The sequence below is a fragment of the Erithacus rubecula genome (assembly GCF_903797595.1).
Source record: "Erithacus rubecula genome assembly, chromosome: 11".
NCBI lineage: Eukaryota > Metazoa > Chordata > Aves > Passeriformes > Muscicapidae > Erithacus > Erithacus rubecula.
In genome coordinates, this window is record NC_136663.1 from 20984146 (window position 1) to 20998904 (window position 14759).

The following is a 14759-nucleotide window of genomic DNA, read 5'->3' on the forward strand; positions in this document are numbered from 1 at the left end:
GAAGCAGTCATCCCATTTCACAGGAATTTGAGAATGCTTTTCTTGTAATTAACAGAAATAACTAATTAAAGAGATTACTAACTCAAGAGACCCCCTGGTAAACTGAGATGTGGGGCCTCGGTGAGGGTTTCACATCCTCATGCATTAAGTGCAACATCCTGTTCAATTACATTTCTTCTAAAAAGGTGAAAACAGCCAAACAGGTGAAACTGCAGCAGGAAGCTGCTCACTTTAGTGCTGAAGCCCAAGTCTGTCATAGAAAGGATTAAAGCAAACTTGTAAATCCCTGTGCTTCCACACATACCTCCAGGAGTTGTGGGTTTGTATATTGAAGTGCTGCCATTTCCTGCTCAATCTCTGCCTGTGATTTCTTTTTCTCCTCCAGCTTAATATCCTCCTTTCTGTCATTCAATGGCTCAGGTGGGGGAGGCAAAGGAACTTTATTTTGCATCCATGCCTATAAACATTAGGAAACACAAGATTAAATTCTGTAGAACAATGTGTGTGCAACACATTGCTCAATGAGAAAGGATATGCTGAAACATTTTGTAGAATGGATACTTGAAAGTAAAAACAATGCTGAATAAAACTTCCATATCTTATAAGTTTTTTCCAGGTACAGATACAAGATAGAAGGTATTTAATAAAATATTTTATGTTTAAATTGTAATTAAAGTAGCTACTGTGGTAAATTGCACTGGGTGTTGGTACAGGAGAGCTGATACCGAAAATCCAAAACATTTCAAAAGATACACACTTATTGAAATTGGGAAAAGAATAGGTTCTGTTCACTGTGTATCAGGTATTTACCTGCTGAAACTGTGCTGGTATTGGTTTTGCATAGGGAACTTTTTTCTGTGGCACTTTCTTTTGGTCCTTTTGCATTACTTCCTCCATTCCCCAATCCAGTCCTGGGATTGTCATTTCAATGTCATTGGACTCATCTTTCCCTTTGGCACCAGGAAACAAACAGTCAGAGCAATGCAGGCTTACACAAAGATCCTTTATTTTTTTTCACAGAGGTTTTCAGCTCATCCTTCTTTACATGGCAAATATGCACAACCCAGAACTTTAGGAAAGAGCATCTGTGCTCCCAAAGAATATGAAAAGAATGAAAAAGAAGTCACACAGTATCTGGGCTGCTCAGGAGAAAGCTTCCCCATAGCTATTACTTACCCATCTGCTCCTGCTCCATGGCTATTTTCAACTGTTCAGGTATTCCCATCCCAGGAATAACTGCCAGGCTGTTGGGCTCCAGATCATCTAGAGAAAAAAACAATATAGATTTATACTCAGAAAATTGTTCTTTACATTACTATTTTATCCCTTTGGATTGACACGTGCTTTTACCATTAGTATCATATTCCAATAGTAAATAGATATTTTACAACTGGTAGGTCACAATTTAGTTTCATACATGAATTACAGGATATTAAAAGAATTGCAAGTTCAGATTCATAAATACACCCCAAAAGGTGAGAAACCGTGTCTTTTCAGGAAGGTTACATTTAGAGTAGAAGCTCAGAAAAAGAAATAATAACCCATAACCAGTACTATTTTTGTTATAACAAATCTATGTATTTTAAAATCTAAGTTTTATTAAAGTGCTGCATTTTAACCACCCCCCCCCCAAAAAAAACCTCAAATAATCAAAAATCTGAAGAAACATGCAACTACAAGTGGTTGAGGCACACCATTGAGTTGGGCAATCCTGAGCAGCCTAAAATTATTGAGATAAATCCTTAAGAACAGAGTAAAATTTAAATGTTTTAGTAAAGTTCTTATTGCTTTTCCTGTTGCAGTTCAGGAATGTGGGAAGCCTTCACAACAGATGAAGTTTTCATATAGAAAAGTAAACTGGAGACATTGCAAGAGGGAGAGCCAAACCTCCTTCCTGTGATTGACAGAGCAGGTCTTACCTCCTGGAGCTGTGGAAACAGAAGAAAACCCATTATTGGAACGATGATTACTGATAACACAGGGAGTAAAATCATCCTTAGAAAATGTATTTGTGCTCAAGTGGTCCCCAGTGCTATAATTCTGCTTCCTCACCTTACCCACAAAGTGTCACCTACTGAGCTAGGCCTGTTCCTGACCCCAATCCTCTTCCCTCCATATTGATGAAAAATGCCTCACCATACTCCACACCATCCTCTGACATCCCAGGCAGCAGGTTCAAGTTGTAACGATCTCGCATTTTATCTCCAGGTCGATTCCTAGTCCAAAACTTGCTGTCAAAAGGAAGTTATATGATCTCATTAAGGGGTCAAGAGCACTAACAACTTTTAATCTAATTAGTTCTTTGATTTAGAGTATAGTATCTTGATTATATAAGGATTCAACTCTTACTAAATCAAGTTCAGCTCCAAATCTCGACACAGTGTATGAGCTTCAAGCCAAAAATAAATTAATTACGTAGTTACAAGTTAGAAGATACTTCAAAGTGTAATGGGTGTAAGTAAGTACAAGGCTTCAACATCAGATCCTGAAAAGCAATTTTTCTAGTCCATTCCAAACCTTCTTGCTCAAATATATTCTTCATATACACTAAATATACACACGCACCCACAAAAAATTACTGCATTTATAAAATACACTATGTTTATAGCATGTCCAACCTAAAAACACAAACTACAGCCTCTGAACATGTCTGCAATGTGAAAAGACATGACCAATAGATGATCTGCAGGAAAAATTGCTGTGGAGATAACAGTATTTATTCAGCAAGAAATGACAAAAATTCTTTTTTTAAACATTTCTTCAGTGGATTTAAAAGCTCCCACCAACCAAAATCAAGAGGTCAGACTCTACCTTGTAACATAAAAAGTCAGTGCCATCTAGTGCTTCCTATCAATGTAGGTTGTGTCTCTGCTTTGGCCACTGATTGTGTAACAGAACCATCCCAATCTATTTATTCACTGATGCCAAATGGTGTTCTAGCTTCTAAAAGTAAATACATTCCTTTAGACCATCTCTTTAAATACTTGAAATTACCTGGTGTGATCATTTGAGCCTGAACACAGAATGTGTCCAAGGGGATGCCATGCCAGACTCCAGATCATTCCTTCATGGGCCATTTCCATTCCACCAACCTCCTTCTCAACCCTGATACATTAAAAACCAAAAAAATAATCATACACAGTTCAATGTCTCCTACAGCTACAACAGTAAACTTCTGCTATTCAGCTGCTGTTCATCCTCTAGCCAATATTTTGCCAAATTTTCTACTGGGTGAACTGATTGTTCCCCATGGTTTTAATAGGCAGTTCAGTAATGCAGGGATTTTTAACTGTACATTTAAAACCAAAACAATTACAGCACCTCAGAACAAGCTTTAAGAAACCAGGAGTTTCAGCCATTCATCACCATCTCAACACATGGCTGGTTTTGTGCAAGCAATTGTATCCTTTAAAGCACATTTCTACAGGACAACTTCATAAATGAAGCACATAACAAATTCCTCAGATACAGAGAAAAACTATTGTCATAAATATGCAGGTTAAATAAAGACCCAAAGGGGTAAAGAGGTATTTTGTGTTATGTCTAACAGCTTGCACAGCTGACCAACATCTTCCCAATGTGCTGATGAGAATGCCACTTACCCAACATGCCAGAACAACAAGGAGCCATCAGACCCTCCACTGGCAAACAGCCCTTCGTGAACAGGATGCCAGGCCACAGCTGAAACACACATCAGCCACCATCAGAGGTGTAATACTAGGATTTCTAATGAATGGAAGTAATTTTAATTCTTAATCTAAGCTTAATAACAGCAAATGAAAAAAAATGATGACCTGTGGCCTCTTTCTTATGACCCCTGAAGACCTGAAGTTCTTCTTTGAGGTTCCGGATGTCGAAGAGTTTACAGAGATGGTCACGAGAAGCTGTCAGCAGCCAGTTGCCATTGAGATTCAGTTTCACCTCCATCACTGTGTTTTTGTGAGCATGTCTGCAAGCAGAGAGAAACAGAAAGATTGTTTGTCATGAAACTGATTTCTTAGAAACAGGTAAAAATGTGTCATTTGCCAGTCACAGACATTCAGGTCAATAAATAACAAGGCAGTTCCAGCTACTTAAGCAGAACACTGGGGCTCTCTGTGCAAAGGCTCTATGCTTTGATCCTGGCCTTTCGTACTGCAAAGCAACTGACAGCACTCCCTGAGACAGTATCCAGTTACTGTGCATGTTTCTACTGCAGATAAGAAAGCTTTCATCAGCCAGATGAAACACCTCGTTTGTTTTTCCCTATCTCAGTCTGAATGAGAACTCTGTGACTAGACTGACTGTAAAGAAGAACAAAGGAAATTTAAATAATGAATATTAAAGTCTCAATTTTCCAGATACAGAATTGTCTTCATTTAATCTCTGGATTTTCTGGCACAGCTAAAGCACTAACTTCATGTTTGAAGCAACTGTGTATGGCAAAAAAAAATTGTGAGGAAAAGAGCTAAGAAGGGAATTAAGAAAAAAATATTTTATAAAGTTAGCTTATATTTGAGCAAATCAAAAGTCTATGGTTAAGCACTTACAGTGTGGCAAGGCTCTGGCCAGTCTTTGGATCCCAGAACTTGATGGGCTGTTGGCTATCTTTACTTCCTGAAACAACCAATCCCTTTGTTGGATGCCAGTCAACACATTTCACATCTGCACCATGGCCTGTTAAGAAGACAAAAATTGTCCATTCTGAGATTTCACAGACACTGAAAAATTACAGAGTGCATACCTTATAACTAATATGAAACTGAATGAAAAACATCACAGAGCACAGGTTACAAAACATAAACTAAATATTTTACAAGCTATTTAGCTTGCCTTCCTTCCACTAATTAATGGGAGAATTTTCTCCTCAGATTATGCCCTCAAATGAAGCTCACTGGAAAAATTATCTAGGAAGCTTCTGCTTAAATTGGTAGTTGGTAATCTTTCCTTTAGACTTTGGCCTTATACAACTTCACAGTATTTTAAATGTAGCAACTGATGGAGCATTCATATGGAGGTGGTGAGGTAAAATGATTCTGTGACACTTCACTTTCAGTGAAAAACTGTAGACATATAAAGCAAATACCTATTTGTTCCCATCCTATCAGTACTATCCTTTTGCTGTCCTGTCAGAAAATAAGCAAAGAAATTATATAATGGATCTGGAAACTAAATTAGTATATGATGAATAGAAACCTTATGAGATGTGATCTCTTACCAGTTTACAGGGATTCAGGTTTTCCCAAGGCTCAAGAGTTAGCAAAGAAAAACCCTTGTGATATAATTTCCTTTTAAATTGACTGACCTTGAGAGAGAATCAGTGCTCTTCAGATGAGCTAAAAGCCATTAAAAAACCCCAAAAGGCCTGTTCCTGCTGCATGAGAAAATGAGGTTTCTGAGGTTAACTATAAGAATTCAGAGAAGAAATAACAAACAATGATTTCTTTCTCCAATCTCCCTCCAAACCAGCCCACTTCAAGGGAAGGCCAACAGCAATAGTCCATCCCAGAAAATGAGGCAGCATGCAGTAACTGAAGAAAAAAGCAATTTGAGAAAGGAGGCTCTGCCTGCAACATGAAGCCACTGAGGTCATAAATGGAATAGAAGAATGGGAGCATGCTCCAGGAAAGACTAAGGTTTCCCATCAAGTCAGACAGCTCCCACACAGACTGCTTTGCTACACACTGCACCATGGAAGTTTAAACAGCATGAGCTGTCATAACACAGATGTCACTTTGACAAGACATTAAAAATAAGTATCAGTTTTTCTGAGGCCACAGAAAAATCAAATTAGAATTGCTACCTTCCTGAGCCCTGAAATCACCAGCCAAGGTTTAAAAGGATACAAGCAATTACTGTTTATTGAAGGAGCCTTCAGGTGCACTTATGGAAAAGCATAGCAGAATGCACCTGTGATACAGGGCTGACACTGTTATAAATTTACCAAATTAGCATAATTGACAAGAATCCCCAATTAAAAGTATAGTTAATGAAGTAATTCCTCCCTTGGTTCTGCCTCTTACTGAAGCCTCTCCCCTTTCTCCTAGCTCCACATTGTTTATATCTACATACATGGGGAAGTAGAAGAATGCCTTGGTTCACTGAAGAAATGAGATTAAAATGGGATTTCAGGAATGTGTCTGTCTAACAAAGTACTGTAAAAGTACAGAATGCTATAGCTAAGAATAGCTAAGCTAAGAAGCTATATAACTATATACTAACAGTCTACAGAGCTACAAATATATGAAAAATATATAACATGCAAAAATCTTTTGGCATCAGAATAAGGAATACACTTGTATCTGAAAATAGAAGCAAATTGATAACACATAGAGAGCACTCTCAAGTGAGTGCAACTTTCCTCTTCTCTAGAGGACAGGACAGACAGGGAAGAGGGTCTTGACCAAAGAAGAAATGAATCCAGCCTTGGCAAATATATGGGAACAACTGTAAGAATTGACTGACAATATAGATGAAGGAACCCAACTCCTTTCCAGCCACAGCAGGCAGAACTGTCTTTGGAATATGTTCAGCAAGATCCCCAAATTGCCAAGACCATCAATGTTCTCTGGTGGTCTGGGCTGCCAACAGAAGCACTCTGAGATGTAATGTTTCCTTCCTCTCTGGCTTTCTAATGCAGAAAGAAATGACAGGCACTGTCTGTCTGCATTTGCTATGACCAAATCTCTTGACTAAAACGTGAAGCTGAATGCTGAACAAACCTTGCTTCCCAGTGTTTATTTGGAAGCAACAATTCAGCCAGGAGTAAGGGAGAAAGTGCTCCCCCCTCCACAGGGGAGGGGAATCCATGCTTGCAGATTTCCAGCTAAGGATATTCTCTAGGTTGTTGCTATCATGCAGTCCCCAGGGAAAGAGAGGAGATTGCAATTCAAGGCCCTTACAGAAAAACACTCCATTAAATTTAATACTTGGTTGAACTGTATGAAAATGTGATCAGACTAGAATGCTTAAGTACTATCATTGATATATAAAATAAACAAAGCCCTGCAAAACCATAAAAATCCCCTACCCACAAGGACTGAAATAAAGACAATTAGCAATGGAAAAGCACAGGGAGACACAGAGCTAACTGTGCTTGATGGAAAAGATTGTACCCAGAAAACAAGTGATGCTGGTGAAATGCCATCTCTGGGTGACAGCTCAACCTGTGCAAGGCCCTGGTTTAGGCTCTTTTGAGTTAAGCCAGCCCAAACATGAATATCTACCCTGAGAAAAACAAGGCTCAGAATGGGGAGGCTTTAGAATGAAACAGAGCAATTGAAGCACCCAGCCTTTCAAAGCCTTCCAAAGGCAGAGGCAGTGACAGCACAGGGCTGAGAGGCAGGGGAAGATGCCAGCACACTCAGAACTTGTAACCAGAGCAGATAAACCACAGGTACTTATCAAATTTATAATTATATACTTACATACTTATTATCATATTTAAAAACATAATCGTTGTAATCTTTGTATGATTAAACAGGTAGTAAATTGGTATTTCCTGCAGAGAGCAGTCTTTCAACCAGTGTGCTCTGGCTTATGGCAGCAGAGGGGAAACTGAGACCCTCCTTTGCAATCTAACCAGTGATGCATCCTGCCATCAACAGAGCCATCTCAGCCACAGCTCTGCAGAAAGGGGATCATCACACACTTAGCTTTGCATTCCTAATGCAATGAAGCTTCCTAAAGAGAAAATAAATTTTTCCCTACAACAACTATACTTTAAATAAACTATTCACAAGGGATGAACTAACTTAGAACATTTACATAACCAAAATAACTGAATAGCATCATCTAATCAGACCTTTCTTAATTTCTTTTAAAATTAAAGCAACTGACGTTGTACATTGCTTTTTCTTCTTTCTGCTGAGAGATGCACACACTATTATCTGTAATGAGACACATGATGCAGAAAATACATTTAAAATAACATTCCAGAGAAAAAGCACCCTCACAGATTTTATTTCACAGTTGTTTTCAGTTCTTAGTGCTGGGAATCAGCCTCTCCTCTGGTACAAAACCCCATTGTCCCCAAACACCAAGCTCAGAAAACCTTAATTGATGCAAATCTCTGCAGTTTACATTCCCTGTTTGCTGACAGCAGATTTTGCTCAGTAATTTCAACAGTCACACACACATATCTGCCTCTCTGCTCTGAGCTGCAGGGTGAGAATTCTTCACTGAACAACTCCTGCTCCTTTGCACAGACCTTATTATCAACTCCCTGTCTTGTAGGGATGCTTTAGGGATAAATGAAGTGAAATGTGTGAATTGTGTAGGAGTTGTGGCAATGGAAGGCACATAAAACCAACCAAAATGAATGACTGAAGGCAAAGATTTTTGAGAAAACCAACTCATTTAAAATCATGAGTGAATGTCTGAGCATAAACTTGTTGGTTTTACTTACTACAACTTTTCCCAACCACTAAAAAATTTGCAGATAAACAAAGGCACATGTAGCACCTTTAAAAAGCTCAGACACAAAAGTAGCTCCCTACCTTTCACAAGCATAATGAATGTTTTGAGTGCCCTTAGTCACAATCCTCTTAATTAAAATACTGATTGTTAGTACTTCAAGCCAATTTCTTTAAAAGGTTGCTCTTTAAAAGACACTGAACAGAAATTCTGGCCAGTGAAAGACACAACAAGCTATAAATAGACTATATGTAATGGTATTTGATCAAATCAAGCATGTCAGAAGTCTGAAAAATACACATAAATTAAGGACATGGTTTTTTTCCCCCTCCTCACACTAATTTCTGCATTTATGATTTTCCTAATATAGCTTACAGTGCAAAAAAAGTTGGTTTCAAACACTTTGTATTACAGTCTACAAAATCACCATATATTTTATAATGCAACTGTGTATAGCAATCATAGATACATGAGGTTTATTGCTGCAGCTTAACTTTTCTGTTTTATATTCTTTCCCTATGGGATGTGCCCCATTTCAAATGCACATAAATTCAAAGAGAATTTTACAGATGATACTGGAAAATTTCTAGATCCTTCTCAGCAATTATGTGAATGTATAGACACATGTTAAGATGCCAGTCTTAAAGCATCTTCACACTTTAATACCCACATTCCAACGAAAATGGGCATTTATAACTACTTTTATTTTAAAGAATTAACAATCATTTAACTGCAATTATACTGTTTCTCATTTAGAATTCTATTTGTTTTATGCTGTTTAAATGGGGAGTAAACAGAGTTGTGTGTCCCCCACCCAGCCTGGTCAGATCAAAGCCTTTTTGTCACCACACACTGACATTCACCTTCCTGTACTGTGTCCCCAAAACAACACCACACATCTCAAAGAGCAGGACCTTTGCACTGGACTATTTCCAAGGGATCTGCAGAGAAGCATTAGATATTACAACAACCACTCCCAAAAAAGAGAGGGCAAGGAAGAAGGGGCAGAAAAGAGAACTGCCAGTTAAAGATAATGGAAACAATGTTAGCAGAAAGGAATTCTAAGTTTTCTACATAATTTCATTTAAATTTATTATTTGCTTCCAGCCTATTAGGCAAATGAGATTATTCTGTCTGTTCCAGGATTTTAAAATGTCACCTTGCAGTTACCCACTCCCCAAAAATTCCCTGCTTCCATGAACAGCTCAGTTAGGAACTGAACACCTAAAAGAACTGGGTACTGTTTTGTTCCCACTGATCAGGTCAGCAGTAAGGGCAGGTTTATATTTAATTCCAGTAATTCTGTGTTCTTTGCCCTATCAAGTTATGTGAACTGCCCTCATCCAAGAGGTGTCCTAGGAATTCTTGCACTTCCTTTTCACTTCAAGAATGAATATCACAGAAACCCTCCCCCTAGAGATACACAGCCAGCTTTTGCTTTTTAGCATAATGTGGGAGGTTGGTGCATAATAAATTAAGGGAAAAGCTCCTTTCAGTCTTCATTGGATTAATAATAATGTTCCCACCATACTTTAAACTTCTGTGACAGCAGAGGCTACTAGTTTTAATCTACCTACAGGGGATGTCTTCTAAATCCTTAGTATTCCACTAATTCAGCAACAGAAAGGGACATAACTCATCTTTGTTTAAAAATTTACAAATAATTTTCTTTTTTTACACTTCTGTAATCATAATTTCTTCCAGACAAAAGCTCTTGTAACAGCACAGTTTATCAGCTGTGAAATCAGGAGGTTAAGAAAAATAATAATCATTAAACACTAATGAAACAAGTGTGGATAAACAAATTATTTTCCCCAAGATTACCCCGAACAGGTAATCAGTGTTTTCATAAAACAATTTAGAATTTGTATGTGCTCATCCAAGATTTATATTAGTGAACAGCTTGAATTCTACAAAACCCTAATGAACTGGCAAAAAAATTTAAATTCAATGCTAATTGTGTGTTTGCATAGCTTGATAATGGTAAATGCTCTGTACAGAATAATGAATAAAAGCTGTTATAGTACAAGTAATTGCCAGCAAAGGCAAGTGGTGATCTGAATTCTTTACACAATTCAGTGGCAGCATCTTCTATAAGGCCTTGCTTAGAGCAAGGGGAAGAAAAGCAGCAGAGTTCCAGTGTACCTGGGAACTGCTCAGGAAGGGTCAAGTGTTTTAGGTATGCACATGTTAAACTGAGAGGGATTGTTTAAACTCTTCATTCACTGAAGATGAACAATTCCCAAAGCTGAAATGAATTGTTTTGAACAGAACCAACAATCACACAGCTGAAGATGCTTGCTAGTTTAGATCTGTGGTGTCAGGTCCATGTTTTTAATCATTGACTATGTTCATGCTAGAGTTTACAAACACTCTAAAGATACCTTTCTTTTTAGACATATTTCCTTTTTTCTAATTCCTGAACTTATTTTTGAATTTTACCACTACCTACACCTAATCAGGTTACTTATGCTGTAAAACATCAGGACAAAACATGTCTGACTGAGACCAGTGATTTCTAACCATAAGACACAGTTACATCATATCTAGATTGACCATATTATCAAAATTAAGTTATCTTAGTATGTAAAAATATTACTAAAATGTCACTAAATTTTCTTAATTAGCATCCAGGTATTTCAACTTACCACCAGTTTTATGCACTTAATCCCCCATTTATATCATTTAGAGCAGCTCTGTCACAGAGATCACCTAAGCAATGAGGCTTTAGATGCAGCACAATGCTTTACTGCAATACAGCAGTTGTTATTTCTACTTAAAAAGTCACTAGTGATCTTCCAAAAAAAGCCATCAGAAAGCTCAGCTACCTCAGGAGAAATGACAGGGGACAAAAGGGCAGAAAGTGTCAAAAGAGAAGAGATACTATGCTAAAATTTCCAACACCTTCTTTTTCCAAATAGAAATGTGAGTGCTTAGCAGTAATGCAGCAGAGTTCAAGGACCAAGACAGGTTTCACTCCCAGTTAAATTAATTATGAAATGCAAACTGGATTCTACTTTGCACTCAGGCCCACTTATCTACTAAAATTATCACTGCATATTATTTATGATTTCTTTGCATGTACTTATCAAAGAATTAATGGGGAGCTTTTTTAATTCCTAAAGGTGGAACAATTTTTTTTTTTTTTTGCTTTTGCTGGTTACATTACCTGTAAAGTAGCTGGGGCTAGATGTTCTTTTCTGTTAAAAAATTAGCCAGCCTACTTTGAAAGCAGCAACACACTTGCTTTTCATTGACAGAAAATATTTATTTACAAGGGCATTTACATTTAATGTTAAGAAAAATATCATACAAGAAACATGAAAAATGAACAGCAGTTGTAAGAAAATCTCTCATGCTTCATAATATTAACATCTGACAGGAGCCAAACCCCCACTCCCTCAGTAAGAGTGTCCCACTGTTTTCTGCTGCTTGTTTTTTGGCACCTTCCTTACAGGACTGAGCTCATCTAACACAGCATGGCACAGCACAGGGAAACAGAACAGGGATGAGCACAGCTAAACCCAAGAGCAGAACAAAGTGTGGTCCTTTGAGGCCAGAAAAAGCATGAACTTAACAGATGAGAAATTCAATTATTTTGTCAAAGAGTCTGCACTTTCCATAGCTTTATATCTAGATACAGAATCAAAGTGCTAGGCAGCATATTGTTTTGTAAAAATAGACTAGAAGTTTTCTCACATGAAAATGTTCAAGTCAAGTCCTCCAAACATGAACCAAACAAGTGTTTTGGAGACTGCCTATAGCCTGTACCATCAACTTACAAGAAGCCAAACCAGAAATAAAGAATTTGGTTAGAATATCAAGTAATTTGAAGCCTCACAGTGACAGTTTATATCAAAGTAACTACTGAACATACACTTGTAGTTTATGAATCAAGAAGGAAGTGAGGCAGGAGTTAAAAACTGGTGCCTGAAGCCAAGCTTCCAGAAACTGATGTCATTTTAAGATGAACTGAACCTGGAGTAGCTTCAGTGAGGTTTTCTAAACACATATTAAGAAACTAGTTCTTGTCATTAATTCCTGAAAATGGTGACTTGGTGTGATTACTTCCTACCAACAGGGAGTCAAAATCTCCAGCCTTTCCTCCAGCACACTTCTGCCAAGCCTTTGCTTGTTATTCTTGTGTGACACCATTATAAGTTTGATACTTTTACTGAAACTACAGTAATTCAAAGAAGGAATGTCAAAACCACGGTATCAATTTAGATGTATATTGAAATTAAGTTGAAGTTAATAAAGAAACTTTGGTGCATCCTAAACTTCAGCCTGGTAATTTTAACAGAGGGGAGAGGAAGGAAATCAAGGCAGACACTGCAGAGTTTAGCACTTCCTTGCCTCTAGCTCTCTGACCAAAATTTCAGTCAAGGTTCTAAGTGGTAAAATCAGAATACTTTGCTCCCAGAGAAGAGAAGAGAACAAAGATTTCCAGAAAAGCTAAGAGTAACCATTAGTAATAATTCCCAGTAATTATTTCCTTTAACATCCTGCTGGATGCTCATTTGAGTTCTGATGATAATAATGGCTGTTGCAAGAGAAAAGCACAGTCCAAATACCTAGTTTAGAGGTTAATTTAAGTTTCAAACCCCTGTGTGGCCACATGATCAGAGAATTCTTGCAGCAAGCTGCAAAAAACTAAGAAAAGTATTTGTGGATCTCAGTAAAAGAAGTTACAATAAGTTTTTTACTAAAAACACCCAACACAGAAGGACCACCAAGATCTTTCAGTCACTTTGTTATTCTTTAACTGGAATAACAGCTTTCAATGTGTTTTCATGGTTAAGATGACAGGGCAGCTTCCTACCTTTTTAACATCCCTTTGAGAGAAGCACTATCAACTGTCAGTCAAAGAAATTACTTTTAAAGACAGCCATGATCATCTGGCCAGATCCAGATGAACATTTGTCCAGCCAGGTGCTCACTGTAAGGGACAGCACTTTTGCAGGAAAGCTATTTTAATTCTTGCCACCCACATAAGCTATTTCTGACAGTTTACCATTACAAAACATCTCATAAATATGAGCCCACTATAATCTCAATACTGAATTTAGGTACACAGAAGAGAGGATTATTTTCTTTGGTTGTAGGGCAAACACTGCATGACTGACAATACTCCCAGTAGTACATGAACAGCAGAAGGCCAGGATGAGGTGAGGGGGCTGACAGAAAGATTATCAAACTTTATATAGACTGCAGGAAAACATTTGTGTCAGTCAACAATCCAATCAGCAAGTGTAAAAGATCCAAAAAGGGATATGAAGATAGAGGCCATTCAAATTGCTCTTTGCATTTTGCAATGCCACCAAGGCTGAGCAAACTGGGAAACAGAAGGTCTGAAATAAACTGCTGGCAGAAAGCAGAGCACTGAGTTACAAAGCACTGCTCCTTCTGAGCAGACAGAATTCTCATCTCAAGCAGAAAGAGGCATTTTTTAAGAAAATGAAATACAAAAGGGCTGAAAAATTATGGGGGCAGACACCCACCCAGTGAACAGAATATTATAAAACAAAACAGAAAAAATCTGCTGTGTGGTTATCACATGTAATATCACACTATTATACAGTCATGTCTAATTTAGCTGTGATCTTGGGGCTAATGAGAAATAAACAAAGCAAGACTTAAAAAATAATATCAGTGAAGAAGTGCAATTGAAATGGAGAAGACAAACAGTGATTGGAATAATGTTACAGAAACCTAAGAGAGAGAAACCCTTCATTTGAAATTTTAAGCACCAGAGATGAGGTAAAGTGAGAGACAGAAACAAGGAATGTTTTCAGTCTTACTTCAAATTTCTGCACCATCAGTTCTCTTTATTTCCTCTTATTTTTCTGACTTTCCTGTATCACCACTACCCTCCCAGTCCTCTTTCTTGCCACCTAATAATTCTGAAATTTAAGAAAATATTTTCCTCTTTCAGATTTAAAAATAACACTACAGTCCCTAATTAAGTAGAGAAATGTAAGTATTCTTTTATTTCTGTTTAAATTCTAAAAAGAAGTCCCTTATTAAACAACTGTTTTGCAGTGTGGCTGTTCAAATATCTATGAAGCTCTCTAAAACTCCATGCATCCCCATGTATCATTTTATATTTTACAAGCACATGAATGGATCTAAAATAAAGCTCTTCACATGTGACTTAACAAGGAGACAGGGAAAAATATGGTGTTCAAAACTTACCAGGGATTTTGTGCAATAAAACCTAACAAAGAAAGGGAAAGATGTCAACAGGAAGAAATGGGATAAAACAATCAAAATAATACTTAAGTAACTCAGATATATCAAAACCAGGGGGGAAAAGTATGAAGAATATGTAAAGATAACATATATGGGCATGAGAAGAAAGGTAA

The 14759-nt window shown here is 37.5% G+C and overlaps 1 protein-coding gene across 9 annotated transcripts in view; it reads right to left on the reverse strand.

Moving 5' to 3' along the window:
• WDR33 (WD repeat domain 33) overlaps window positions 1-14759 on the reverse strand; it is a 70144-nt gene that overhangs the window by 14066 nt on the left and 41319 nt on the right. For 4 of the 9 annotated variants that reach the window (XR_013775477.1, XR_013775478.1, XR_013775479.1 and 1 more), the window contains exons 8-15: window positions 4530-4656; window positions 3795-3949; window positions 3603-3681; window positions 2995-3105; window positions 2132-2231; window positions 1177-1263; window positions 811-950; window positions 305-457 (exon numbers count right to left, since the gene is read on the reverse strand). Coding sequence is in view for 5 of the 9 variants with exons in the window: in XM_079315263.1 (XP_079171389.1) it covers window positions 305-457; window positions 811-950; window positions 1177-1263; window positions 2137-2231; window positions 2995-3105; window positions 3603-3681; window positions 3795-3949; window positions 4530-4656 (947 nt within the window). In the remaining 4 variants the exon portion in view is untranslated. Of the gene's footprint in view, window positions 1-304; window positions 458-810; window positions 951-1176; window positions 1264-1788; window positions 1929-2131; window positions 2232-2994; window positions 3106-3602; window positions 3682-3794; window positions 3950-4529; window positions 4657-13474; window positions 14612-14759 lie in introns of those variants that run through there. The other 5 variants (XM_079315260.1, XM_079315259.1, XM_079315261.1 and 2 more) reach the window with 3 other exon arrangements.